At 41.4% G+C, this 25,705-nt stretch overlaps 1 protein-coding gene across 6 annotated transcripts in view; it reads left to right on the top strand.

Annotated features, from left to right (window-relative positions):
• Positions 1-25,705, top strand: part of MTCL1 (microtubule crosslinking factor 1) — a 101,848-nt gene that overhangs the window by 29,005 nt on the left and 47,138 nt on the right. For all 6 annotated transcript variants that reach the window (XM_064433869.1, XM_064433855.1, XM_064433846.1 and 3 more), the window contains exon 4: positions 25,024-25,083. In XM_064433869.1, coding sequence (XP_064289939.1) covers positions 25,024-25,083 — 60 coding nt within the window. The remainder of the gene's footprint in view (positions 1-25,023; positions 25,084-25,705) is intronic.

Raw genomic sequence — 25,705 nt, 5'->3', positions numbered from 1 at the left:
TTCACTTTTGGCTGGCACAAACAGTTATCGGAGGGTAGACAGAATTTCCTTTCTAACCTTAATGAAATACAAGCACTCTGATTTTAATTTGCACTTGGGGTTTCTTCTTTGGTGCAGCAGAGGTTGGAAAACACTGTCCTTCTTTTTTTTATTTTGCATTAAGTCCATTTGCTTGGAAGCATTCCTCTGTTTGTATTATTAATTCCCTGGTTTTTAACCACGTGAATTTCCTGTGATGATCTCATTATGTTTACAGCATTTCTTGCAGTGTTGTAAACAGTGACTGATGCCTTGTTTTCATGTTTGGGTGTGGCAGGGAGTAGCCACATGCAAACTGCTGGTGAGCCACATCCAGGGAGCCCTATCTAATGCCAGCCTGAGACTTTCAGGCGAGGCAGATTCGCTGCTAATGCCATCGAGCTTGAGGACTGTTTCCACTGAGTTCCAGGGGGATTTAAACAGTAGTGAGAAATGATAAATAAATAAAAACTGTGCTAAAAATTTATTTAAAGTATCACTGGTTACTATTATAGATACAAGATAGAAAACAGTCCATGAGAAAAAAAATCATGAATGTGCAGTGCTGTTGTATGTACAGGGATTTTGAGTAATCTTAAACAAATTTTTAGCCAGTGTAACTGCTTCAAGTACTAGTATCTCTCTCATAATCACAAAAATGAAAAGAAGGTGTTTCAGAGTGTTTACTGACATTTAGTAATGTGTTTGGGGCCATCTAAATGTTTTTAGTCAGAGACCCTCACTGTAATTTCAGGAAATTACATCATGGAGTTATTTTATCTGTGTGATTTACTCCAGGTCTACTGATGGGAGAAAGTGAGGCACAGGATAGTTTAAAACATATACTATCTTTTGTCTGTTTATTCCTGATGTCTTGAGTAGGGATGGCCATTGGGCTTCAAGGCCTAACTACAATAAATTCTTATTCTTTAACTGCTCCGACAGTAGTATTTTCAGGAATATGTTTGAAAGCAGCTCTGTTTTGTTTTGGTTTTATTTTGTTTTTCTGATTAGAATGGAAATATATGTGTGTGCCTAAAGAGTTACTGTCTGTGTTGGGTATCCTTTCACTGGCTGCCCTCCAAATCACAGCTCTTAACAGCAATCTTTAAACCCCCATCATTTCTCCTTGGTGTTTACTGTAGGAAAAGTGTTTTGGCTGCTGACTTTGCTTCCCCAGTCTAAGACAAAGTGACTTTTATACTGGCACAGAGAGTTGCCCGAGGCAGAAGCTATTACAGAATAACTTGTTGGGTAGACAGCGTAAACAAGTCACCAGTCTGTGAATCTCACTGCAGCATGGTTATCACTGAAGGGCAAGGATTTAGGAAGACTCAAAGGAGACTAGGCATGCATCTGTATAAAGTGAGCAACCAGACCTGTCATACAAGTGCAAATACTACCACCAGTTTTAGGAATGAAGGCAACACTTGATTTAGAATTTAAGTACGCTTTTAATTTGAGATTTACCTGGGGTCCCATTAGCTTGAAGAGATTTCCTGCAAAACCTTCTTCTTTCAGGCACTTTCAATGATCATCCCCAGCTTGCTTCCCAAAGGGAACATGCAGGTGTCTGTCAGTCTGACATGCATAACTATGCTAAAAGCATACTCGTTGAAGCTGAGAAGCTTCACAGCCCCAAATCCCTAACAGAAGGGATTATATCTGAATTGGCCCTAAATTGAAACTCCAGTTTCATATTCTTCCTTCCTCTGAGCTATTAAAAATCCTCATTCAAATGTCAAATGTCCATTTCTCTATGTGTTTTGGCTTTTCATTTTTTTATTCTCAATATAGCTTCCAGACATGGGTGGCTTTTCTTAGTTGATGCCTATCTTCTCCTCAGGAACTTTAATTAAAAATAGTCCATTGTAATAATGCAGTTGCTTGTGCAATTTTTCTCTGACAAAATAAATTACAGTAGGCTATATCATCTTGCTGCTTACTTATGGAATTTTTAAATGGAAATTGCCAGATCAACATCTACTCAGTAATTCAACTGAAAGGCCTTTACTTTTAATATTTTCTCCCAAAGGCAAGCAAAGAAAATATTACAGATTTTCTAAGAAACCTGAGAGTCCAGTTTTTAGATGGTGCATGGTTTTAAGAAGTCCTTTTAGCAAGGTTTACAGTGCCATCATGGATAAGTAAACTTAATTCTGACTGTAATAAAACAGGATTTAGTGGTGCTCTGTGTCTTCCCAACAAAGTTGGAGCACCAGGATTTGTGTGGGTCGGTATGTGAGAGGAACAGCTGCATAACAGATCTGTAGTCACTTGTGGGCTGCAGCATTATTGCGGGATTTGGGCTCTGGGTTTGCAGGGGAAGAGCTGCCACTCCATGCCAGACTCAGGCAGCCTCCTTCTCCAGGGCATGAAGGGAGGGACACGGTGGGGCAGAGCTCAGCACAGCCCATTGGGCATTGCTTTTTGTGCTGGGATTGGAGAAGGTGAATTTAGCAAGGGTCAAGCTCCATGCAGGAATTTGTATAGTTCTTTTCTTTGCTCACTGAAACATATTTTAAAATGTCCTCCAAGATTTCACATCCTTTGGACAGGAGTCATATAAAATCTATTGGTCCCCCTTTTACATGAACCAATACACCCCTGATCCCAAGCTGTGTGGTACCCCTGGGAAGCATCTATGCTCCCATCCCTGCAAAGGTGGCATCCATCGTGTCCTTCTAATGCTGCCCTTGCTGAAGGATTGCTCTGTTAGCCTAGCAGCACCAGGCTTGGAGCAGAATTGCTGCTTGCACCCAAACCAGCCCCAAGCCCAGGCAGGAACCACTTCTCTTAGTACTACATGGGGACTTGGGAACAATGGCAGCCTTGAAATTAGCCTTGTGGCCTTCTCTGGAGACAGGACTGATTTAGAAACCCTCGCACATGTCACAGGATAGGTGATGCCATGAATGATCTGGAAGGTGAAATCGACCTGAGAAGAAAGTATGTCCCTCCCATCACACACATCCATTTGAGTCTAGTCAGACAAAGAGGGTTTAATCACTGATTTGCAAAGATTCATCAGGTTAGTGGTGAGATGCGATTTTGTTGTTCCTCAGGAATTTGGTATGCTTTGTGTGTGTGCTTCTGACTCATGATCATTGTGTTCTGCAGGAATTGAACTAGTAGATGCAAAAGGTGATATGAAGAGTTTTGTACCAAAATGTTGGGAAAGGCAGAAAAATTGAAGGTTTGAACTTCCTTGAAGGCTATTCTTTTGAGCCAATATTCAAGAATATGGAATAGCAGGAAATTACCGATATCAACAACAAGGCTCTTTTGGTCCACTGCACAGATAGATTCTGGCTGTGTGCAAAGAGGTTACATGTGGTCTTCTCTGGGCAAATACTGAGATGTGTATTAGAGGCACACAGAAACTCCAGGGAGAGCTGTCTGGAGCTGCTAACAATCTTGGCTTTCTGGCATGCCCATCTCATAGACCTTTGCAAACACACAGAGCATTCATCTGAGGATGCAGAGGGGTATTCCAGCAAATCTCTTATAGTCTGCCATGGATACTAAACAAGAAATTCTTGAACAACTGGAGGTGGGAGGTCTTCAGCATTTTCCATCGTAAATGTTAATGTATGTAGCAGACAGAAGGAGTATTATATAAAAACTGAAGACTTTCACATTTTTCTGGTTCTGACCTATGGCAAGGAGGCTGACATTTGCATTATTTCCATGGTATTTTTGTCATAAGGGAGAATTGAAAGCAAAGACTTAGAAGATTTAAACTTGAAGCAATTTTTCCCTCTGAAAATCTGATTTGAAGTGAAAACTTGTTTAAAAGTAGAAAGGGGTGAAATCAAGAGGTGTCAAACTAGAAACATTTTTTTATTATAATTAAAACTTCTAGTTAGAGGCAGGTATGTCCAAACTTTTCTGAAACCTGTTTTCAATAAGAGACACCATTATAAAATGCCAAGTTTCATTACCTTGATTGTGAGGGTGTTATTATAATTTTATGAGGCCCAAAAATATCCCAAATACTTCACAGAAAAGGCAGAAGACAAGTTCTCTGTCATAAAGAATGTACAGTTTAAAAGTGAGGCTTACATTAACACTTTCACAAGATAATGAGTAATTTTCTGAATCATTGGCTGTAGTATATCTGAAATTTTAGCACTGATAAACCCTCTAGTGTTTTCCTGAGGCATACAGTGGAGCATAAATATAATGTAAAAGACTTATGCCAGGAAGACAAACTTGTTTATGGGCATGCACTGAAAGAGATTGTAATAAAGTCTTACTGAGAAGCTCCTGCATAGACTTAGACTGTGGGCAGGTCTCCTCCATATGCATGAGTCAGGAGAAGATATTGCCACCTGTGAAAAGACAAGCAACGTTTGCAGTCTCTTCACTTCCAGTTTTCTCCTGTAACATGGCTGCAGAATTGTTCTCCTTAAGAATCTCTTAATTTAGTGACTAAGATATACCTCTGCAAACCAAGAGCTTTCATGCTGACCTCCTGCACAGGGGTAATGAGATATAAAAAGAAAAAAACATGTTTTTTGTCTTCTGTTCAGTTGCTTTTTACATTCTGGTAGAGGTTGTTCCAGACATTTTCCATTTGCACCTGGTGCTCTGCATTGAAAGGGTAATTTCAAGCCAGAATGGGTTAAGTTCCTGTGATTTTCATGTTCCGAGTTTACTGGTGAATTATATGAAGAGGGATTCAGTTAATCCTTTGAAGCTGTGTATTTTCTATACCGTTGGAACAATTCTTGATTCACTGACATTTGTGGCTTAAAGTAACCTTAGATTTTGTTGGGTTCCTGTCCAGAATGTCAGAAGCTTCAGAATGGGATTTCCAGTTTTGGAAAGAGGCATGCAATTCACATTCATCCTTTTTCTCTGAACAAATTCTTATTCCTGGAAACCTACATGGTGGGGTCTTTTGCTCAATGTGAGCATGGAATAGGTGAGGCTGACTACAGCCCATTAATGTCAAAAAGAGATGCTGAAGTGAAATTGAACACAGCTAGTAAAGACTGTAATCAATAAGTAAAAGCATCTGTGCTGCTTTATTCAGCCTTATAAATAAAATATGCAAGTGTATTGTATATAGGACATACAGCCATTATGTACTTTATGACTTTGTGGGCACATGCATGAAGATACATAAACCGTGCCAACTAGAAAAAGAAAATAAGTGTAAGGGCTGTCTCATTGCACCATCTCTCTCCCTAATTTTATTTCTCTGGCCACTTTAACCAGATCTGCAAAATGCAGCATTTCCTACAGTGACAAACTGCCAACTGGATAAGTTTTACACCATTCCCAAATTTGCTTCCTCATACATTTCACAGTTAGTCCTATGTCCCTTTAGCCAGTAACCCTCATATTCTGCTTGGAAGTCCAAGAAGAAAGTTTCTTCCCCCCAGCTCTTCATGGATTTCACTCTAGGGAGAGCAGTTTAATAACATCCTTTGTCATGCTCTGATTTCACTGATTTGGTCACTGGGGTTCCTCCACCCTTTGTAATTTCTCTGATCCTCTCCAGGTCTCTATGCTTATTGTGATAAAGCCTTTCATCAGACAACCTTGTACCCTTACTTTTTGTCCCTTTTTTTTTTTTCATTTTTTTAGCTGTAGCTTTTTTATCACAATAGCATTTATATTCCCAAGTCAGTCACTCTCAGACCAAACAAAATGAGCAAACTGGCAGTGGATGCCAGTAGACTCTCTTAAGTCTTCCTTCCCATGTCACATTATCAACTATACTTGGGTTCATGACTTAATGCAAATAAAAAGAAACCAAATTATCATGTTTTTAATGTTCCTAGAAGGAAAAAAACTCAGAATAGAGATATTGAGACATGCTCTGGAGGTTTTAGGCCTTCAGCATCTTCTACTAGATGGTAAAACCAGAAATATGTGTCCTGTTGATGAACGCATGGCCCTGGAGCAGTCCCTTTTCTTAGAAGAGCAGGAAAATCTGCTTTACCAGTTCACTCTTGAAATTCTTCCTCTTGAAAAAAGTGTAGCACCATGCTCTGGTTATTCCAGCATCACTACTGTATAAGCAGCATATTCATAGCTTCCAGTATTGCAGCTGTTCATGCCTTCAGCTGCATTTTCAGGACTTGGAAAGACAATAAGGAGGGAAAAATGTCTGTGTAGGAGGTACAATTTTCCAGATCTGTTCAGATTTAATATTGTCTTGGAGTAATGAGGAACAGATGAAAGCTAACAACATGATTTTTGAAGTCCCGTTTTAGTGAAGCAGCTTTGCTTGGAGCTGTTTGTCCACAGTGCCTTTAGAGACCAGTGGACATACTCAAGGTGCTTTAGATAAATCACCAGATAAGCAGGAATCACTCAATCTCTACCATCAGAAGAGAAGTTTATTCCAGTTTGATTTGCCTTAAGAGTTCCTTTTTTGTATGGCTTTTGTTGATTGATTTAAGAAAGATTTTGCTTACTGTTACCTTTATGCAGTGCTTTAGCACATTGTACAAGCCAGACATGATCAGCTTCCTCCTCTTAGAATGACACTCATTAAAGAGAAATTATTAAAAGAGATATAGATCTTGTATCACTTTGATTTTTACAGTCTGCTGTTATTTAGTTATTCTGTTATTCTGCTGCTGATCTCTGGTGGCTGGTGTGCACCCCAAAGATGTTAGGTTAGTACTAGCTCAGGGCTCATTATCCCTCTTTTTGTTGTATGTCAGAGGCATCTCAAAGGCTGATGGGAATGGCATCAGGCTGAAGAAAGCGGGGTCACATGTAATCATGAGTTGTGTGTTCTTGCAAGACCTTCATGGCAGTATCACTTCTTTCTCAATAAATCTCTCCTTTCACTCCCTAAGTCTGGCAAACTTCAGTTTAAATATCAGAAAATGCTGCTGCTGACAAAGCTCCTTAGGAAAGTGTTCATTTGGGGTAAATGCTTGCCTCACCAAAAGTCAAAATATGAGTCCAAATGTGGTGTTCTTCACCTGGCATAAAACCATGCACAAAGAAATACAGGCTCAGCTGAGATTAAAATTAATATCAAAAAGTGGTTGGAGAGATACTATCAAGTGCTACCTGCCCATACAAAGAAACTGCCTTCCCTGTGACTTCATTTTTGAGGTCTTAATCAGCCCATGCTTGCTGATTTGAGACAAGAGATAAAAGGGAGAATAACTACTCACATGAGCTCAGATGTCATTTTAAAATTTGGTATACTCAGGCTGTTTTACATTCTAGAATACTCTTGTTTATTAGAAGTGCCTAGGCAATGCCTAGCTGCTCAGATTTAGGGTTGCAATGGCACTGCTTGAAAACAGGCCAAAGGGCCCCAAAAAACTACTGTGAAGGAAAGTCCTGAAAGGGCCACACAGTTTCATAATTGAGGTCTGAAACAAATCTATAGCTGGTAAGAATAAGGAGGAGACTTCCTGGCTTGGAAGACTATCCCTATTAACTTACCATCAGGCTTTTTGCCCATTTCTGTGAAACAGCTGGTGGTGTCTGCAGCAGAGATGTGATACGGGAAGATGGACGGACAATTTGATTAGTCTCTGTATCCTCTTCTTACATTTCTGCTAAAATGGTGTTCACCTTTAGAGGCATTCAAGGACAGTCTGCAGTCCTGAAATGGACACTTTCCTCCGGGAGACATAAATTGGGTAAGGCAGACCAGGGAGAGTCCATCTTAGCTTATGTATTTATGTTAAGCTTTTGCCAACAGTCTTTTTTGTATTCATCATCTTTTTTCATTTGTGATGGAAGAATGATCCCATACGAAAAATTCAGTGTTGGTCACTCATTTCACAGCTGGCCATGGTTTTCATTCTGAATAATGAGTATAATTATCACCAGTGAAGCTTGTTTGTGGTGGGACTTGCGCCTTTTCTCTCAGAGGCATCATACATTTTTATTTTTCTGTTTGCTAAGATAGCTCCAGTTATCATTATTGCTTTTTAAAATAATTCTGACAAGTACTAGCATTAAAATTAGATTACATTACTTTAAAATAATAAGGTCATCAGCAGAAAAACTGTTTGGGGAAAAGAAAATGTCAGAATAAATAGCCAATTTTCACAAAGAAGACAGACAGATGGTTCACTCATTAGCAATAGGTTCCTGAAATGCCCTCTCTGGCTTCTCCTTTATTCTGTAGCTGAGCACCCTACTGTTTCGTAGATCAGTGTCTGAGGAGCCAATTTCTTGTCCTTAGAAACTTTAAATTGAATCCTGTGATTGCACAGTATTCAGGAGAGCATGGAGTGAGCTGGTTACCTTCTGTTAGGTGGATGGGGATTAATCAATCATCTCTCAGGCAGAAAACCCCTGGGAATCCAGCGGGAGCTTCGAGGGCCCAGGCCAGCATGGGACTAATGTCAGACTTTGGTCTGCAGATAAGATGAGAGAGTGTTTTGCTATTCTTGTGATGTGGAGATTACAGACAGACAGGACTGTGCATTTCCCTACCAAATGAGGTGATTGACTAACACACTCTCTCACTTTTCCGGAAGGGGCTTGGAAGAACTGGTAGGACATGGAAGAGTGAATTTAGTTATGGACTAGATCAACAGCAGCTGGGATAGGCTTTAGCCTCATTAATTGTTAGAATCGTAGAATATCTTGTGTTGTAAGGAATCCATAAGGATCATCAAGTCCTACTCCCAGTTCCTCACAGGACCACCTAAATCTAAATTTTATTACTAAAAGTATCATCCAGATGCTCCTTGATCTCTGACAGGCTTGGTGCCATGACCACTTCCCTGGGGAGTTTTTTCCAGGGGTCAACCACTATCTCCATGAAGAACCTTTTCCTAATGTCCAATCTGAACTTCTGATGCAGCTTGATTCCATGGCTGGTGGTAGTGTTACTTCCAAGTATAAATGTGGTTTAAGTGTTTATTTTTTCTTAGTGCCAAGTAGTCCTCACTGCTGTCATGCTGTCATGCCATTCTTTCCACTTACACAAACCCCTGGTTGTTCTTGCTTTTGTCACTAGCTTTGCCTTACAACTGATCTCTTCTTGGGGTTTTCCCTAATGGGGGTTTCCAGACTGCAGATCTTTTATTTCCTGGGCTACACCTTTGCCATGCATGAAGAGCTGTTTTTTTTGTGGGTGTCCTAACCTTTGCAGCCCATCGCTGGGAGTTGGACCCTACAAGCTCTTGGGAAGCCACTGGTAATAACTAAAAGAAGTGACTTGAAAAAAAAATCTCCACCCAAAGCAGCCTTTATAGTCTCACATTAAAAAGTGGAGGTCACCAAGGATGCACAGAGTTCCCAGTGAGAACATGCTCCTTTTCCACTGCAGCATGCCTGTTTTTCTGCTTGAGTCTTCATACCAGTGCCTGCCTCTTTTAATGCCTTCAACATACTGCTTTTTTTGAAGGTCCTTGTTTTTTTTCAGAGCTTAAAACAGAGAGAGCTGAGCAGTTTTGACCTCAGAGCCACAGCTGAGAAGTAGCCCCTCAGAGCTGTAAAACAGCAGTGTTTTGTGGCGAACTTCTTATCTATACTGCCACATTTTACTTTTCTCTTTGATTTAATGGTTCACTTTCAAGAAGACTGCAGTAACGAATTACATAGAGGAGCAGAAGTGCACACACTGACCAGAAAGGTGTAAACCTGGCACATTCCCAGTTTAACACAATGAACTCCATCCCTGTGGCAGCAGCTGTGCACATCATGCCTGGCTTGTGCCAGTTGCACCTTAATACCAAAGCTGAATTTGGCTCATTCCCAGGACACCCATCACGCTGCCACAACATAAAACAACATACGTGTTTGCAGTGTGGTGGAACATCAGTGGAATCAAAGAATAAGTTGTGACTGTTGTTTATGGAACTGTGGAACTATCTAAGGTATATTTATTTTCAATACTTGCGTGTTTTTTAATTCATGACAAATTATACGCAGGTTTTATCCCAGGATAATAAGAGAGAATTTTTCTAAATGCAGCATAAGATAATTACACAACAGTTTATCTTTTAATTCCTATTGCCTGGCAAGTTATCAAGTGACCTTAACTCTAGCTGTTATTCTAAATATGATATGCAGATCTTTTCAAAACACAGATTTAAAGATTAATCCTTGCAAAGATTTAATCCTCGCAAAAATTCTGTGAGGTACATACATGGGCAAACTGCACGCTAGAAGTTACAGCCTACAGAAATTTGTGTTAGGCAAAAGCTCAGCATTCTTGTTTACCACATCCGTGTTTGCATCTGCTGCTCTGGGGGGCTGCAAAGAAATCTAAATTGTGACCTCTCTTGGAGAATAAACTGCTTGTTCGTCTCCAAAGTGGGTGTAGTCCCAGGACATTTTTCTTCCTTTTTCTATGTGTCTGCCTGACCTTTGTAATTGAACTTTGGGATTCTGCTGACTGTGCAGCCTCTTCAAGGCTCTTCAAGAAAGTCTACATATTTTAGGGGTGGTTTGCATCATAAATATCTAATTGTGGGGAAAGACAGAAAAATCAATATCACTTTTCTTCATTTAGCAGCTTTTTACAACTGTGCACAAAGACCCAGGCACATTTGCACAAACATCCAAGTGTAATATGGTTTAAAGCTCATGATTTGAAGAAATTTGCACCAGCAGTGTGGGCACTAGGGCCACTTTCTTGCTAGTTGCCCTTTTTTGTTTGTCAATATTCAGCTGGTGTCATGCGGGAGAGGACAAGAGGCTTTAAGGGAGTCTGAAATGTCAGTTAATCTCTCTGAGGTGAAACAATGACAGATAAGAAATCAACAGAAAGAGCATAAGGAAATAAAACAGTACAAAATTGCCAGAAAAGCTGAAAATACCACCCTGTCTCTAATGTGGGTGTAGCCATCTGACTGTATACTATCAAGCCAGTATCCTAAGAAACACCTCAAAACTGCATTTTTTTGTGTTATTTTGTTTTCATATTAAAAAGACTGAAATAACCAAATAACAATGTAAGAGCTAACAATGCTCTTAAAAATTGTAACCCCTTAGGTGACATTATTGGGCTGTTGTACCCGGAATATTGATTCAGAAAAGGACTGGTTGGGTTTTAGATTCTGCTTTCATGATCAGTGTTTGAGAAAAAAAGGCTTTTGAATCAAAAGATTTGAGCAGAAACATTCAGACTATAAAAGCCTACATGCATTCACATTCTTTGTTAAAATCCAGCCAAAAGGAAAATACTGCTTTTGGAGCTTATTCCCACATTAGGCCCTGTGTAGTTTCTTGCTGTGAAATATATCCAGAAGTGCTGTTCTGTGCTGGGGATGTGTTAATGCAACAGCAGCACTGGGGGCATTGCTCCCTGCATGCAGCGTGCAGGGACACCTGGCATTGCTTCTAATCTCCAAGCTTCTGGTATTAAAGCCCTGTTATTCTTAAGGAAATCAGAGCCCCCCGGCATCTATGGAGAAAACTGTTTCCAGAAAATAAACAGGAAGAAGAGCAGTTGGTTCAGAAGAAATCTTGTCAAAGCTGCTTTTTAAAATATTTAGTGGAACTACAATCAATTGGTTGCCTGGAGTATTTTCTGCAGACTATTTGCAGACAGTAATTGTGAAGTTTTAAAAGTCTTCCACTCCCTCAGCTCTTACCCTGGGCTCAGCTCCTTAGCATTGGCTGGCCTCACTCACAGGTTTATTGAATATTTCATCCTGGGGTCATAATGAATATGTCCAGAGCTGCTTGTGAGAGCTGAACAGTCTTAGTGTGAGCTTGTGGGGAGGCTTACTGGTTACATTAACACTTACTGTGAAAAGCCACACACAAGTTAGAGGGCAGAGGAAAAAAAGAAGAGCCTAAAGAGAAGACAGGCGGGACCAGAGGACAGCATGTCATTCAGAGATGCTGTGTGAAATCTGACGAGTGTGCATAAATATTGGGCCTGCCCATAATAGGGCTGTGATTCTGCAGTTCCTACAGAGGTGAGGTCAGTGGGATGCCTTGCACGAGGAATAATGAACCGCTCACATCAATAGTGCAGCACAGCTTTGGAGCATTAATAGCTGCAGTGAATGCTATAGATTCGCTTTGCAGAAATGGAAATGGGCACTGAATTTTGGTTGTGGGTAGATCAGGTTTTTTTCATTTTATTTTGATATTATCTTTCTCTCATTTTGGCTAGAACCTTTTTTATGTCTCAGTGTTGCTGAATGGTGTTCAGGAAGTTTTGTTTTTAAAGAGAATACCTGCTAAACCATTTGGAAGGAATGTAGAGACTACTTTTTTCATCTTGCAGTGTCTGCAAGCACTGCTGCAATCATAGCAACAAGTGATAGTGTACACTGGGCTGTAGAGAGCCCAGTGGCAGAAAGTGAGGTTAAAAACCTGAAGTATTTACTTTAAGCACCAGTCAGAATCAATCATTTGCTATTTTTAAAGTGTAAGTAGTTCTATTATTTATTATCTGAAAAGTGGGAAGGAGATTTCAAATAAGGATATGCCTTCTAATAAAAGTGATAATTTGTTCCTCTTAGAATTTAAGGCTGCAACAAGCTTTCATTCTATTTCTTTCATTTCTATTATATTTTCTTCTAAGCCTAGACTATTTGGCTAAATATTGACAAACAACTGCCATTTTATATTGACAGTTAGGGAAATTAATAGGCAAAATCTGAAGAGGATTCATCCAAATGAGTTTCAGTTCCAAGTCATTAACAATAATTATGCCAATTAGAGTTTTATTTTACGTAATTCGAGATCTACCTTTACTTCAAGTTTCTTTGTCTCCTTCTGGGACACAAACTGCTTTCTCCAGTTTTTCCTATGTAAATGAAAACATGTTAAAAATTCATACTCTAGTTATATGCAAAATAAGGAGAAAATAACAAGCCAGATTAGGAAATTGGGTGTCATTCAGGGCATTTGGTGTGGCCAGGAAGAGCTTTTCCTGCATTGACAGGTGAGCCAAGTAGCATTCATTTAATTTCTACCTTCTTCTTCTATTTCTTTTCCTGGTTTTGGGCTCTTTTTTGAAGAGATGCCATGGAACTCTGAGGGCTTTCACTTCTCACTCCCTGATCCCGATAACCAGTGTCCAGTGTCCTCCTCAGGACAAGAATACTCTTCTCCCTGTTTTGCATTTAGAGGCAAAACACTGCCAAAGATGGGGGAGAATCAGTGTTTGGAGAGAGACTCCTGGGCTTTGCCACACTTTAGAGATTTACAGGGAGAAAAAGTGCGTGCTTCTCCATTCCTGTTTATCTCAGAGCTCCCTTCAGGAGGGTAGGGCAGCCAGGGAAGGAGAAGTGGTGGAAGTGATGCCTTGCTTGAGACCAGATGCTAATTGCCTGTGGTTTTATTTTGTCTGTCCCTCCCAATATTTTAGGTGTCAAGACTGGTAGGATCTTAGAAAAGAGCTTACAAAAGGATCCAGGGACTTCATGTTTCTCAAACAAGCAAAAAATCACCGCACTGAAACTTCTAAGAACAGACTAGGAATGAACATTTTATCAAAATCCTCCATAAAACCTATAATCACATAAAATTCGCCCTGTTAATGAGCAGGCACTTGGGAAGATCAGTCACACAAGCAGTTTTATTCCCCTTACTTCTTGGTCAGTAGGCAGAACATGTACCCAGGTAATGACCTTAACATGCCTGCATTAGAAGGACCGAGAATTCAAATTACGCAATTGTTTTGCTGTGGAAATCCTTAACATGGCTATTTTTGCCCTCACTTTAAGCATTGACGTGGTAGTACCCTTTGAGATAGGTTGGGCCCTCAGCCTAAAGAAAAAGCTTACCTATGAGGAGATGCTTTTACCAGGTGGCCAAAGAGGGAGAAAGAAAGAACCAGCAATGAACTGAGTGGTAGAGAGAAACAGTTTTCTTGTTTTAATTAGAAAAATGAAAAGTGCAATAATTTCCTCATGGTAATAGTTTCTGTCATCTGAGAAATAATGATCTAAAAAAAATTGTTGGTCTCTGCCAGTCCTTCTTCAGGGCTGTCATTATTCACGCTAATGCATACATATTATTCATAGTCATTATCCTCCTGCAGCCAGGCTGGTATAAAGCCTATTCTGCTATTAGCTGCCATGTTTCAGTTCAAAAGCTCTTTCACTGATCTAGCCCAGGCATTTCCATTTTGTTACTCCTGGGAGAGTAAAAGCTTTTTGTGAATTCTTGCATTGACCAGTGGTAGAGAAAGAATATTTAGCTCATGGTTTGAAGTTTTCCTTCTTCTTTTCCCTTTTTGATTTGCTTTGCTAGTCAGAGAAAAAAGGTGAAGATTTATCAAGTCCCCTCCAAATCTGCACTTGCTTTTTCTTCAGGCTTTGTAGAATAATCCTAGATTTGTATCCTCGCCTGTCAGACCTTGGTAGGGCTTCAGGATGTGACCTGATCGCCTCCTTTCATCAGGCATCCCTGCTGCCTTACTTTTAATCACTGCAGAACAGCAGTAATCGTGGATTAGTTGTTTTTAATTAGATACCTCTCTTCAGCAGCCCCTGAATGATGCCCGGTCTCCTACAAACTCCTGTTTCAGTGGGGACAATGAGAGCCTTATGCTGCCTGAGGCCTTACTCCAAGCCTTACTGAAGTTAATGAAAATGTGAGACTTTTTTTTAAAAAGGCATTAAAGAAGTAGAGATGGGTATGATTTTGGCACAGAATTGAATTCCACTCTAGTATCAGGTATTTACCCATTTGTATGTGGTAAAATCCTGCACTTCATTTGCTAATTTATAGTAAGAAAATCAAAGTGCTACTTTATGTTTTGGTTAAGAAGTATAAAAAAAGGGTATTTCCCCTGATTATCTTCCCAGCCTGCAGTCCCCAGCAGGAGCTGCTTTGCTCTACCTGAATGCTTTGCAAAGATTTCCACATACGAAGCGGTTCTTAGGAGTAGGCAAATCAAATACAAAGCACATCAGGATGTTCCTGCTCTGATGTACTTCAGCATGAGAGGTGCACAGAGATTAGAAGGTCTTTGGAGTTACAGTCTAAAAATGTCTTTTCAGAAGCTGGTTTGCAAAATCATCTTCAGAAAGATGATTCCTTTACTAGGAAGCAACAACAGCAAGGTCTGCAAAGGGATCCGTAAGCTCTTCCCACGTGTTTTGGTGTGTGGTTACAACCAAGGACACACTGACTGCCATAATTTTTCAGAGACTGTTGTGAAGTCAACAGTGCTGCTCACCTTTTTCGTATTTTATTCTATACTTGGGGTTGGACTCATTAGCTGTCAGTCTTCATTTGTTATCATAATAATTTCATAATAAAATTACCATGTGCAGTGTGATTAGGGTTACATATTCATTCCCTCCAAAGAAGAGAAATGGTACAAGTTTCCTGAGCTGCCTAACAGTACAGACGTGGTCCCTTCCTGCTCACTGCCTTGTCTTGGGACTGTGGTGACCATGGCTGTGGTGACCTTGCACTGCTCTGGTAGATCCTACAGTTTCTGGAGGGTTCTTATCCAGAAGGAGCTCCTGAAACCAGCCCTGGCTGTGTGACTGCAGCTCATCCCACACAAGAGCATGCAAAAGTGGTATGATTAATGTTTTGTTTGGTTAGTTGGGGTTTTTTTAAAGTGCATCCATGTTACTATTTCAGGCTTCTTGTGCTTGTTTTGAAATTAGCAAGGCAGAGAGGAAAGCAGTGGGATAAGTTCTCAGATAAGTCTGGAAACAAATTCTTTTCCTCATTTAGGGGACTATAAATAGGTCATCCTCTTTTTCTTTCTGTTATGCACTGGAAAAGAAAACAGATAAAACATTTTCATTTGTAACAAATCTGTATCAAATCAAAGTACAGAACTTAGGCCCCCAGTAGGATGCATTTAGAGAGGGATAAATGCAACAAAGCTGAAGATGTGAATTTCTCCTTTTATGCAAGTGCTGAGCACCGTGGTCTCCTCAGAAACCAGCTCTTTGAAGCACTGAGGCAGTGCAATGGGGAGGCTCAGGGCAGTCAGCTCCCCTGTCAAGGCATGGAAAACCTGTCTGTCCTTCCCAGGAGCTACAGAACAAACCAAGAATCATTATCCCAAGCTCTGCTTTCACCCATCTCTCAGAGGTCTGAGACCTTTGACACCTTCTCCTGGGTCTTGCTTCCCCACATAACACCCAGTAATGCACAGTTTATCTCTAATTTTTGCTTTTATCCACAGAGTCAGAGCATCCTTCTGTATCCAGAAGCAGAGACCCTGAATCTCAGCAAGGAGCTTGAGGCAGCTCATTTTAGGCTTCAAAGCAGCAATAGCCTGAGAGAGTGCAGCCCCTGCACACTTACACAGCCACCCCAGCTCCCCATAGGCAGTCAGAAGAGATTCCCAGGCAATCACAGTCCAGCCCCAGGAGCAGGCAAAATAGTTAAGGATAACTCAAATACCTGCACAGGTTGAGGTCTCCTCAGAATCATGCTTCACAATTTCTCTGTTAGCATTTATGGAATATTTATAATTTTTCTGTGCATTTTTAATTTTTATGCTTGAAACACTGTGTTCCTACTTGAGCTTGTCATACTCCTTTCTAAGCACATTTTTGTGAAGTTATATCAATCATGTAGAGCTTTTCATTTGATATTTACAGGGTTACTGCTGACACATCTTTGTAGACTGGTTTCACTAAGGAACTGCAGATTTGCAATTATGTGCTCTCCTAACAATTTCTTTCCTCCCTGTCCATTTCCAGCTGCAGTTTGGCACATAGGTAGCCTAGCACTTTTCTCCCACGAGGGCAACTCTTCCTTTACAGGTTGTGCTGGGAGAGTGGGTGGACTTTGCACTGACATGCTCTGAGGAGCTCTGTCCCCTTCTTGTCTCTTGTGCCTGCCCTGGTTTCGCTGTTTCTTAGTTACAAATGCTACACTTTGGCTTGAATTTCATTCCTGTAATTGATGGCCTTGTTCATTGTAGCAGAACTATCTTTATTTGGGCTTGAACTGTGGCTCCTGTGGCTGGCTGAATACGAATGTCTTGGGGGTGACCCATTACCTGGCAGTGAATTAGTGTGTGCATTGAATGATGTATAGGAACGTGCACTGCAGGTAGCAGCTATCCAAAGTTCAAAAATGTCACCAGCTATCCAAATGTAAATTTGCTGTCTTTCTGCTCTATTTTTATAAGCCCCTTTTTCAGACTGCAATGTCCTTAAAATTGTGAAATAATAGCTGGGCAACCGAGGATTACAAAGACTGTCTGGGATATGTTTGTTGGAGATCATTGAAGTTGGCCTTTAATCTCTCTGCTTCTTTAGAATTTCATTTAATACTTCATAGAAACAGCAAGTTGCTCTAATCCAGGGGAAATTGAAGATGTTTGTACTCATAGTTGTCTGCTCAAGGAAAATTTTCCTTTCCATCCCCAATGTAAAGAACAATCCCTTGAGTGCTGATCTATTAGTGTGGACAGCACAGATGTTGTGCAGGTGTGAATATCTTTCTCTGCAAAAAGACTTTCAAAAATCTTCTTTTTTCTAGGTTATGTGAAATTTGCTCTTTAGGCCCATACCTTGAACACTACAGAGATTGCAGAGCTGTATGTTTTCTCCCTCTCCCAGTTTTGTAAATGGTTGCAGTAACCTCCTGACCTAGTATGGGCTTGGAGCATTACTCAGCTCCTCTCCTCTCCTTTAACAGCACTGTCCAAATCATGTCTAAGTCTGCTTTGTCCCCTCACTGTCAAACTCTCCAGTTTGTTCCTCTGGTCCTCAGGAAGACTGTCCTGATAATGGGACTGCCAGCTACATAGTATTACTTTCTAAAAGGCCTTGGTGCAGAGAATTAGTAGACTCTACCTCTGCAACTGGATAGCGGGTGTCTATTCACTGTGTATATACTGCTTACTTACCCTTCTTCTGGAAAACAAACCAACAAACAAACAAACAAACAAACAACATTTATGCTTGTAATAGGTCAGCTGTGCTACAGGATGTGCAGTGACCAGCAACAGATGCTCTCACATTGTCTTCCTTTGGGAATGCAAACTCCCAATCCCATCTCTGAGCACTACCTGGCCTGCAGTCCCATTCAGTAAAGCATTCTGGGGAAGCATTTTTTTCATGGAGAACAGGAGGGAAGGACAGTCAGCCTCTGTTTTCAGGCAGTTTACATGTAGCACTGGGTGAGCAGGTGATGCCAAGCAGTGCAAGGTGGGTGGTGGATGGCAGGGCAGGTATGTCAGGTGTGGCTTTTTCTGGCAGCTGTCTATTTTGCTCAGGCTACTGAAGAGTCATCACAAGAGAGAAGAAGAAGGGTTTAAAATGGTTGTACAAGTTGTTTGGTCCAGAGAGGTGGAGAAGGGAGCTCAAAGTGCTGGCCAAGGGGCTGGCAGGGTGCCTGCGCTCACAGTGAGAGATGCTGTTTCCCTCTGGGCACGCTGAAGTCTTGCCTGGGCTATGAGCACCAGGCGTGTGTCTTGCCATGGGGTTTCATGGCTGATGATAAGCACCATTCCTCTTGCCAAGTTGTTCCAGGCAGGTCTCTTTCTATGTTTCTGTGTGTACATAGTGCCCAGCACATTTTTCACGGGCTGTCTGCTAGGGGATTACACTAACGAGGTAATTAGAGGGCTCAGGCAGTGTCAGCACAGCACATACCACTCGGATTAAGCCTGACTCTTCCACAAGTTCTTTCCCAAAGGGGTGCAGGTTGACATGGCTCCCTTTTGCAGGCTGGTGCTTGGTCACTGCAGCTCAGCTGATGAAGAGGAATTTGGGGTGCTGCTCCTGCCCCCTGTGCCAGTGGGGAGGAGGGGGAGGGTGATCCTAGCGATGGTTACCATGGGCATTACAGGCACAATGTGGTGGGAGTGGAGCAGCAGAGGCCTGGCAGCAGCCTGCTGCTGCGGTTGGCATGGATGCCACCCTGCCTGGCAGGATTGTGAGGGATGTGGTGGCAGTGGTTTCCTCCTCAGACTCAGGTGGTGCCCGGGCAGAGGGCTAGCACACGTGCTCGTGGTGCAGGGTGACGGAACGGGCACAGTGTGCAGAACTCACATTTAACAGCTGCACGAGTGGAAGGGTGACAACATTCACCCTTCATTCAGAGAGATGTTTGCTCCTGGCACATCAGTGTCACTCTACTAGTGTAGTAGGAGGGGAAAAAACAGCACTGTCTGCAATCATCTGCCTGGCTTCTTTCCTGTTTTTCTTCACCTGAAATAAGACCTCCCCTAAGAAACAGAAGTCTGATCTCAGTGTGTTAAAATTTTCTTTATGTATTGTGACAAAAGTAATAAAATTGTAATAAAATGTATATAAAATTATATCTTAACAAAATGGGACAGACAGGGACTTTTAAAATATATTTTAATGAATTTAACAAGTTACTAGGAAATGTTTGGGCAGAAGAACTGTGTAAGGCAGCGATACATGTTGGTTAGGATCTCAGCTGTTTGTGGCAGATTTATTATATTCATAGAAATTGTTGTATCACTGGGCTATATCTTTTACCAATTATTTCTGCAATTATTTAGTAATTATTTTATTAATAAGAAAGATTATATTGGTTTCTGGTCCCCATATCAGCCTGCACTGACCAAATATTAAGTGAAATGGCTCCTAAGTGTTGTGAGCTGAACACAGAGCCAGCTGTCTCCCATCCTCCCAAGAGCTGCCGTCTAACCTTCCAGGACTTCAGACAGCAGGTGCAACCCTGCTGCTTCCCTTCCCAGCATGCTCCCAGACCTGTCACACCACATTATTTGTAAACACCAAGGCAGCTAATATCACAGCCTGCATGTGAAGGGCACCAGGAAGCCACATGAGACAGACAGTGTGCTATGTTCTGTGAGAGGCAAAAGAAAGAGGCTCCTATTCATAAGCTTAGCACAATAGAGTAATGCAGCGTTAGGGAAATTTAAGCTGGTGCTGAAAGCTAGTGTGCTTTGCTGCTCTTTTACTCAAGGGACGCCTTTTATCCTGAACTGTAATGCTTATGATATTTCAGACATAGCTTGCTTCGCTAGGTCATGTGAATGATAAATATCACGGTATTTAGAGGTTTCCAGTAAAGGAAACATACACAGGAATGAATGGAGATAGAGATCACTTGCGTCAAGCCCAGCTTTATCAGGCATTGGTGAGATATCTTTTTCAAGGGCCTACAGCAATTGAAAAGCAATTAGAATTTCATTGTACTTTCCAGTTCCATTAACCATCCTGTAGATATGTACAAGAGTTCACAATGAAAAAGCTGCACTTTCACTGCGCAGCTGTTGAAGTAGAGAAGAATGGGATGGCAGCAAAGCAAATCTTCAGTAGAATACTTGGGACTTAGAGACACTTCAGGCCTAAAGAAAGGATGGAAAGTCGCCCTGTCCTACCTTAAATAAAGGATATTGCTACAGAAATGGGAAATGCTTCCTTTTCCCAAGCAGGCAGGTAACAGTAAAGGACAGTGCAGTGTGATAGCTGAAATGTATCACACTGCACTGTCTATTAGACTATCTATCAGACTCCTTCTAAAGGAACAGGTTCTGGTCATTGTCCAGGACGTCTTTTTCTTCTTAGAAGAGTTTATTCATCACTGATTTAAGAGTGGCAGACCTCTGCACAAAGGGTTTCTTCCTTTATCTGCAAGACTGGACAAACGGGGAGAGCTCTAAAACAATGAGATGAAGGAGAATCATGCACATCCTCAGTATCAGGGTCTGGCAAGTCCAAAGCTGCAAAAAGTTAAGAGGGAAACAGCATGCAGTGGCCAGCAGAGCTTCATTTGCGTGGATGGGGTTTGCTGGAGAAGGAACATGGAGATCCTCATCCTTTTTCATCTCATGACAGAATCTTCTTATGCAGTCCTGCACAGTGCCTGGAAAATGCTTGCAGTGAAATGTTCCTGATTAGTGGTGCACTTAATGAGCACCAGTTTACATCTTTTGGGGATAAATCCACCCTCTGACCATCTGTTAACAAGAAGATCTGGTTTTCTTCTGATTCTCATAGATGCCAAGCAGAATTACCTTCATTTAAACCACTGGTGTTTCTTGGAGAGTAAGTGCTATGAAAAAGTCGGTCCATTCGCAGGCTCTCTTGATGAGTCACATTCTGTGGGGAAGAGATTATGTCTCTCTGGATGGTTTGTTCATCCTTGAACATGAGAGAATATTCTTGAACACAGCAAGAATTTAGCTCTTGTTATGGAATGCCAATGTGCAGCTCTGAAGCTGTTAGCCTTGCAGCTACTGGTAGTCTGCAAGTGGTCTGCTTCACCTGCTGCTGGATTTGGAGCAAGTGGATTCGGTCAATTGTGCATAATTTTTTAAAATACTGTCAGGTCCCTCACAGGCAGTATCTTCTAATGAATGCAAATGAAAATTGTGATTATCCATTTCAAAGCAATCAGTAGCAAGCCATCGTTGGCACAGAACATTATTTGTACAGCTCTTAAGTGCCAGTGATGCTGGTGTATAATTCCTCGCACATCACAGTAATAGAAACTGCCTTCAGGGCTGGACTTTCTAATGCAGCCTCTCTGTTTCTGAGTTGCAGACATTGTCATTCCAGGACTGGCTACTGGATTTTACAGGTTCAGTTTGATGCACATATGATAGCAAGCCCACGCTTGCCTGCAGATGTCAGACTGCCACCCAAATTACTTGCTCCTCTCAGCAGCAGTGAATAAAGTGACAGGATGGCAGCTCTTAGGGACTCTTGGTTCTCTCATTTTCCAAATCCTTCTCTGCAAACGCCTGTTTGCAGCTCTATTCTCATCCTACTCAGCACTTGCTTCAGTATGAAAATTTGGAGTCTATCATATGTTTACATGTACAATTGCGCTTAACTCAAATTTTATTCCCATATTTTGCTCAACCTCCAATTCTAGTGCATTGACTCCTGCTTGCTGTCCCCACCATGAGTTTCACTGCTCACTTTCACTGCTCAGTTTGACCTGGTAAAAATGGAATTCACCAGAAAATGCAAATTACCTCTTCCCATCCCTGTTAGGTTCCTAGGGAAAGTAAAAGTAATAGTGACTCTTCCCACTGTTAATACTGTAATCCCTACACCCAATAATCTTTTGGGAAGTTTAACTTTTAAAACACTGGGCCTCCATACATTAGCTCTCCTTGGTAGCAAAGAGGTCCATCAACAAATTACAGTGAAATTGTAGAGGTAGGAAATGTCTGCACAAGTAACCACTTTCTTAAGAGACTCTCTTAACCAAAGGACAAATGAACTCTTGTTTAACCATCATTGAAAGACTTTTTGGTAGACAGCCAACCCTGGCTGATCTCTTGAGTATAGAAAATAGTATAGAAATGTTCCTTCTAGCATTAATTTGTATCAGCTTCTGATGTCAATCTCCTGTACATCAAATAGAAATGCTCATTTATTGGACCATTTTTGCATTTTAAATAATTTAAGCTTGTAGCACATTCCCCTACTTTTAGCAGCAGCAGCCTCTGCCCTTAGTCCAGCTAAAACAGCAGCTGTGTTGGTTGGTGTTTCACACATGTGTGCAGCCTGGTCCCATAGTGCTGAAATGGAGATATTGCCTTGTTTTCATGTAGGGCTTAGGGGGCTATGGGCAGGCAGTGCCTCATGGCCATGCTTGTGTTCAAGTCCTCCACTGATACAGGTATGGGAAATTTCTCCCTGTAATCCACTGGCAGTCCCCAAAGGTAAATGTTCCTGTTTTTTTTTCTTACACCGAGGACAGACTCAGCCTAAGGTTGAGTCTCTGCCTTATGGAAATACAAAGCTCCCACCTGAGCACTGATTACAAAGTTGTTCTTATGCAAATCCAAACAGCACAGTGTGAAAATGCTTAAAATGAGGCCTCATCTAGGACAATATGTTACAAACCTGTTAGTCTGGATCTGTGAAATTCATTGTTTCAGTGAGGAGTGGAGCTTACAGTTTCCAAAGCCGGATTGCTCCCTACCTGTTTCTCAGCCTGTCATCCATGTCATCTACCTTAATTTTAATTCCCTTCCTCTTGTTTTCCAAGTGTTATCCCATACTACACTGCAAAGTCTTTATTACTTTTTCTTGCCCACCATAGTCCATGTGTTTATATCCCCTAGCTTCTCAAGCTGGATGTGTTTAAGTGTAACCTTTTGCCTACAGGTAAGAGCAAGAGGTTTTTAGCATTTGGCACAAGGCTTTTCATTTCTAGCATGATGAGTAGCTATTTGCTATAACTGGGCATTGGGGCCTCTACAGAAATTGATAGCCTCATCCCTGACTCTAAGGGCTCACAAATTAAATGCAGTATCCAGACAACCTCCTTTCACTCAAGTTGTTCTTGCTTGAAGTCACATGGAAAAGAAGTGAATGTGAGGACCAGGGCTATGCCCCATCTCTCTTCAACCAGAATGACCCCTCTTGTGTGCCTGGGAGTGATACTGCTGACTGGTGATTGCTTTCAGTTACATATCTGCTTCTAGAATAACACCACATTAAAAAAAAAAAAAAGAGAGAAAACAGTAACTGTTTATCCTGCCTAAGCTTGTGTAACAGGTTTTCATACGATGATTTTAGTGTCTAAAGTGGTTTTTTTATTGAAATGTTTCAGTACCCAGAAAAAGACATTTCTCTTACTGAGCTTCATTAATTATAGGAAATCACTGGATTAAAGTAGAGAGCAGATTAGCAAGAATAAACAGTAGTATGTCTTGGGCATATGGTGCTGTGTATGAATGGGTTTTAACTACTTATCTGTGTATAACAAAGAGTAGAAGGAGAGATTTGTCTTAGTGTGCAATAATTATAATGTGCAGTAGCTGCATAGCTGAACAGGCAGAAACCACAAAGCCAGGGAAAGCTTTTGGTTCAGATTTGTGCGTGGTGTGTGTGCTGGTCCCCGAGCTCACATGGTGTTTTCTGCCAGCTCATGGCTGGGCACGAGGCTGGACTTAGCTAATTAACAGGATGCCTCTCCCTGCTGTCCCTTCCTCTTCACTCCTGGTTTGCAGTGCTGGGTTAGTGTGGGTTACAGAGGCTGGGATTTACCCTCCTGAACTGGGAGCAGGCTCTGGTCCAGGGATGCTGCTCCATCACATGGACCAGAGGAGGAGGGCAACCCATCTTGCAACTGTGGGCAACCCAAGATAGCCCAGGCTATACCTCAGCTGAAAATTGTCCTCCACAGAGCAAATATAAACAGAAGTAATAAATAAAAGAGGCCAGAATATCGGGGTGATCTGGGAACTATTGGCCTTCAGGCTCTGGGTGCAGACAGAGCAACATGGCCTGCTTTGAATTCAAATTCTGCAGTTCCCAGCTTTCTGATTTTTTTTCTTTTTTTCTCTGATACCTTTTGATCCCCTCTAATGCCTCAACCTGAAAAGTGTCAAATGTATGCTTTTTTAAAATATGCCCAGCTCACACTGGTTTGGAAACCAGTCTTGACACACAAGTAAACATTGGTAACATCCTGATAATGCTCTACCTCTCACTTCTCAGGAAAACTGTGCTTTTCTACTTGGGAAATGAGAGGTTTCTCAGTGAAGCAGTGATGATGACATAATTTCCATGTCTTAAAAATATTTGCTTATAAAAGATTTGCAAAACATTTGCAAAACCTATAAAATCTGGTTTATGAAGTAAATTCAAAAATACCGGAGAATTATCTGGTCTTTATCTGGGCTCCTCAGCATGTTTGCTAGCACAGATTAACAAATAATGTTATGCCACATAGCTTAAACATGCATGTCCTTGCCTATTTTTTGGGGGGTTGCTTTCCTCTGAGGTTTCCACTACGTGTTTCACATTGACTGTGAGTAAGATTATTGGACTTCTGCCCTGGATTAATCAAACGTGAATCATTGTCCCATGCAAAAAGAAAGTTTAGCCAAAAATTGTGGTGGTCCATAGAAGAAAATGAGGGGGGGGCAGGGTGGAATGTTCCTCCCTCTGTGAAGTTTTAACTAATTTTATTCCTTGTGTTGGTGGGAAATTTTGGGCATTAAAAGATTCACTGACAAGGACCTGATCATCTTGTTCTTTTAAGGATTATTATGAAAAATTAAATCCCCTGCTGTTTAGGAGAATATTCTTTCTTTCTTTCTGTTTCCTTAATTAATTGTATAGTGGTGAAACCTGCCAGACTTGGAGGCTTTGCATTTAGCTTATCAATAACACAGAGTTGCTTTTGTTGCAGAGTTCCCTGAAGAGGAGAGGCAGCAGAGAAATCCACAAAGAAAAAAAGACATTTACCCAGGTATGGTTTCCATGAACATGCAACTTTGAGCAAAATCACATGATACAACTCAAAATTTATTTTTATGGGTTTTGACAGGGCCATCAGGTATATTAACTTGAGTGCAATTAGGCCTTAATCTACTGAGACCTCCCAGAGATAATGTAGAAACAATTTAGGACAAAAGTGCAGTCTCTAAACTGTGCAGCTTCTCAGGCTCATTGTGCTTGTTAAGGCTGCAGGTTTGCTACAAGAGGAGCAAATCACCTTGCCTCACAAAATAATTGGATCACAGCTTATGGACTAACTAAATTTATACACCGTGCCAAAGGTTTTGCGCTAATGAGTGTCTTGGCAGGAATGCAGTTCACGCACTGCAGTGACACCTCACAAGCTCTCGTGTTTCCTTTGATCTCCCTGTTGTTGCAGGAACTTGTGCTCCCCAAAGCTGAGGTACCTCAGGGAGCCCAAGCTGCCCACTCAGTCTCTCCCTGGACGCGGGTTTTACTGGAATCTCTTTGGCCAGTCCTTCTCAGGAAAGCAGTCTGCCTGGTTTCCTCTGCTTTTTGTGCTGACTGTAGGAGTTAAAGCTTTTCCCAGCAGCCGCACAGTTACTGTTTATAGCCGGGGAGATGGGGATAGT

This window comes from Passer domesticus, chromosome 1 (genome assembly GCF_036417665.1).
Source record: "Passer domesticus isolate bPasDom1 chromosome 1, bPasDom1.hap1, whole genome shotgun sequence".
In the NCBI taxonomy this organism is placed as follows: Eukaryota; Metazoa; Chordata; class Aves; order Passeriformes; family Passeridae; genus Passer; species Passer domesticus.
Note: the sequence above shows the minus strand (reverse complement) of the source record. Positions and strands in the feature narration are given on the sequence as shown.